The 4,304-nt window shown below is 58.5% G+C and overlaps 1 protein-coding gene across 1 annotated transcript; it reads left to right on the top strand.

Moving 5' to 3' along the window:
- Positions 1–217: 217 nt before the first annotated feature.
- Positions 218–1,880, top strand: LOC116465517 (serine protease 57). Its single transcript, XM_032148557.2, has 2 exons — positions 218–496; positions 1,486–1,880. Exons 1-2 carry the CDS (start codon positions 218–220, stop codon positions 1,690–1,692), a joined length of 486 nt encoding a protein of 161 aa, XP_032004448.2. The 3' UTR covers positions 1,693–1,880.
- The last annotated feature ends 2,424 nt before the right edge of the window (positions 1,881–4,304 follow it).

Raw genomic sequence — 4,304 nt, 5'->3', positions numbered from 1 at the left:
AAAAAAAAAAAAAGAAAAGAAAAAGACCCTTTGGGCAGCTGACGGTGACCCTGGATGCCTGAGGGGCAGGGGCCTGTGTTGGCAGAAGGAACAGGGCCTCCTGACCTGGCCTCATGGTGGCCGCCATTGATTTTGCTACACAAGGGCAGGACCAGGGGTCCCATGGATAAACTGAGGCGGGAGCGGGGGTGGGGAGGGGGCCCAGTGGCCTGAACTCATGCTCTCCCTGCAGCTGAACGGCTCTGCTATCCTGGGCCCTGCAGTGGGGCTGCTGAGGCTGCCAGGGAGAAGGGCCAGGCCCCCCGCGGCCGGGACACGGTGCCAGGTGGCTGGCTGGGGCTTCGTGTCTGACTTTGAGGAGCTGCCGCCTGGACTAATGGAGGCCAAGGTCCGAGTGCTGGACCCAGACGTCTGCAACAGCTCCTGGAAGGGCCACCTGAGCCTTACCATGCTCTGCACCCGCAGCGGGGACAGCCATAGACGGGGCTTCTGCTCGGTAAGACCCCCTCCCCGCTCCACCCACTTACTGTGTGGGGAAACCAAGGCCCACATAGAGGGTCAGGGCCAGGAAGGGCCTTGGGAACTGAGTCCCATTGATGTTGGACCAGATGGAGAAGCTTAGGCCCAGGAAAGGCAGGAAGTTGGCAAGGGTCACGCGGGGCTGCCATGTTCAGCTGTGCAGGTTGCACACTGCACAAAGAGCCACACATTTGTGTATTTATACAAGCAGTGCTCAGGAGAGGGTAGTAACAGATTGAGAGGAAGCGGCTCCCACTCCTAAAACCTTGTCAGATAAACGAATCCCCAGGTGCCAAGGGAGACACTGGCCCTGGAGGGTCTTTTACTGCAGGCAAGAGAGCAACTTGGTTCAGGACACACACTTAGCCCAGCAGCCCGAGTCCAGGAGAAACGAGACTGTCCACTTTCCCGATGCGTGACCTTGGGAAAGTCACTTGATTTCTCTGGGCCTCTTTTTCTCCATCTGTAAAACTGCCACACTAATAGTGTCCACTTGATGGTATCGGAACGGATTCTAGATGGCAGTTAGGAGGGTAGGATGAGGGATTTTAGGGTGAGTATACGGGGAGCCCTCTTTGAACTGAGACTTGAAGGAATCCTTAGAAGATATGAGGAAACACACGCAAGGCAGAGAGACCCGTTAGTAGAGGGCTGCTGCGTACAGCTGTGCGGGTTGTGCACTGCCCAAAACACTGCAGACTCGAATGTTTACACAGGCAGCGTCCAGCACAGGGCAGGAACAGGTCTCCAGGCTGTGCAAAGGCTGGAGCACTGAGGAGGCTCAGCGGGGAGGGCAGAGAAGTGGGTGAAGGCTGGGTCCTCAGGTCCCGGAGGGGAGAAACGAATTTACTTTTTCCTTGGAGAGCAGTAGGGAGCCACAGAGGGTGCTGAGGCAGGGAGGGCAGTGGTGAGATGTGCCTGCAGCAGCTCGCAGAGGCCCTGACCTCACCTCTCCTTTCACTCCAGGCCGACTCCGGGGGGCCCCTGGTGTGCAGGAACCGGGCTCACGGCCTCGTTTCCTTCTCAGGCCTCTGGTGCGGCGACCCCAAGACCCCCGACGTGTACACGCAGGTGTCTGCCTTTGTGGCCTGGATCTGGGACGTGGTTCGGCGGGGCAGCCCCCAGCCCGGCCCCCTGCCTGGGACCACCAGGCCCCCAGGAGGAGCCACCTGAGCCACAGCCTTGCGGCATACAAATGAGACGGCCGCTCCAGGCCTGGAATGTTCCGTTGGCTGGGGCAGGGGGTACGTGGGGCCCCACGGGAGACCTGATGTTCAGGGTTGGGGTGGGACGGGCAGCGGTGGGGGACACCCATTCCACATGCAAAGGGCAGAATCAAACCCAGTAAAATGGTAACTGACTTCCAGCCTCACCCGCGGGCGGTCAGCTGCAGGGTCCACCGGCATTCGTGTCGCGGCTCCGTCCACGCCCCTTTCCACCTTCCCATGCCCCCCACCGTGAACCCCTCTGGGTCTACCCCCGCGCCCCTGCAACCCACACTCCTGCAGCCTCCCACCTGGAATGCCGTTCCTCCACCTCCCTCCAGCCGCCTAACCACACCGCAGGCGAGTAGGCTGGGAAACGCAGGCTAGGAAGCCCTGAGCTCCCTCTGCAGGGCGTGGGGGCTGCTGGACACCAGTGCGGGCTCGCGCCGGCCGCGCCGAGGAATCCCAAGAGGGTCTGGCCTCACATCAAGCCTCGTGTTCATCCTCTGAAAACCAGAGAATAGCGCGGGGTGCACAGCAAGTCCCAGCTGATGTTATTGTCACAGTTTGTTACTGTGTTTTTTTTTTTTTAGTTTTAGATTTTATTTTCTTTATTATTATTTTATTTTATTTTTTATTTTTATTTATTTATTTATTTATTTTTTGAGACGGAGTCTTGCTCTGTCGCCCAGGCTGGAGTGCAGTGACACGATCTCGGCTCACTGCAAGCTCTGCCTCCCGGGTTCACGCCATTCTCCTGCCTCAGCCTCCCGAGTAGCTGGGACTACAGGCGCCCGCCACCACGCCCGGCTAATTTTTTGTATCTTTAGTAGAGATGGGGTTTCACCATGTTGGCCAGGATGGTCTCGATCTCTTGACCTTGTGATCTGCTTGCCTTGGCCTCCTAAAGTGCTGGGATTACAGGCGTGAGCCACCACGCCCGGCCTTTTTATTGTTATTATTATTATTATTATTTTGAGACAGAGTCTCACTCTGTCACCCAGGCTGGAGTCCAGCGGTGGGATCTCGGCTCACTGCAACCTCTGTCTCCCGGGTTCAAGCGATTCTCCCACCTCACCCTCCCATGTAGCTGGGACTACAGGTGCATGACACCATACCTGGCTAATTTTTGTATATATATATATATGTTTTTTTTTTTTTTTGAGATGGAGTCTTGCTCTGTCGCCCAGGCTGGAGTTTAGTGGCATGATCTCAGCTCACTGCAACCTCTGCCTCCTAGGTTCACAGGCTGGTCTCAAATCTGACCTCATACCTGCCTCGGCTTCAAACTGGATTACAGGCACGAACACCACCCGGCCAATTATTTCCTCACTCTGTCACCCAGGCTGGAGTGCAGTGGCGCCATCACAGCTCACTGCAGCCTTGACATCCTGGGCTCAAGCCATCTTCCCACCTCAGCCTCCTGAGTAGCTGGGACCACAGGAGCATGTGACCTTGCCTGCGTCTTTTTTTTTTTTTTTTTTTTGTAGAGACTGGGGTCTCACTATGTTGCCCAGGCTGGTCTGGAACTCCTGGCCTCAAGTGACCCGCCCGCCTTGGCCTCCCAAAGCACTGAGATTACAGGGGCGAGCTACCCCGCCCCGGCCCTAATCCTGCTATTATTATTACTGCTATTGTTACGCCCAAGTCCTTCAAGGCCGGGCCTCCATTTCTGGGCCCCAAGCCAGCTGGTGTCTTAGGGCTGCCCTAAGCCGTCTTGTCTATCCTGTGTGCCCTCCCAAAAGGCCTCTTTTCTCTCCCTCCCCTCCCGCACTGCCTCAGCCCCTCCCGGGTTTGTCCACTGCCTGGGGAGGCACTGAGGCCCAGAGTCAGCCAGAGGCTGCCCAAGGACTCATGCTGAGTCTCTCTTCCGGTGCCTCCAGAGCGCCCATGCAGCACCCCAGGCCCCAGGCTGCCCATCCCACAGCCGCGGAGGTGGCCTGAAGCCTTGAGAGAGGAGACAAACTGACGCCTGGACACCCCAAAGTGGCTTCTTTGAGTCTTTATTTCTTTGGTGAGGCAGGGCCCCAGGGTGGGGTGGGCTGCCTGGTCGAGGCACCTGTAGACCCACCAGCCCAGGGGCACTTTTCTGGGCACCACAGGTAAGGCACTGCCTGGGGGCTGGAGGAGGCTGGAGGAGGATGCTCAAGCTCCCCACACTCCACCCCAGACCAGGGAAGCTGGATATCCTCCACGTTGTCCCCTCCCCTTAGCTGGTCTGAGGCTCTGGTTTACATGCAGGCACAGGTAGGCAATTCTGAGCGTCAACCCAGATGGAGGGGAGGGTGAGCCATCGTGGGAGGACTGGCCCAAGACCAGCACCTGGCTGGTGTCACCAGCCCCGGCTGCACTGGTGGGTGAGGCAGGTCTGGCTGGAGTCTGGGTCTGCAGGCCTGGCCGGGGCAGGCTGTGGGGGACCGAGGAGCCCTGGGTGTGAACCCCACTGTGGAGGCAGCAGGGTGCTGCTGGGACACCCGGCTCCAGGACTCCAGATGTCACACATGTGTGAGTCTTGGAGTCTACACCCCCCTCGGGGCCAGTGGGTGAGCAGGGGCCCGTGGTCCCCGCCAGAGCCCCCCC

The sequence above is a fragment of the Hylobates moloch genome, unplaced genomic scaffold, assembly GCF_009828535.3.
Source record: "Hylobates moloch isolate HMO894 unplaced genomic scaffold, HMol_V3 SCAFFOLD_5868, whole genome shotgun sequence".
NCBI lineage: Eukaryota > Metazoa > Chordata > Mammalia > Primates > Hylobatidae > Hylobates > Hylobates moloch.
Note: the sequence above shows the minus strand (reverse complement) of the source record. Positions and strands in the feature narration are given on the sequence as shown.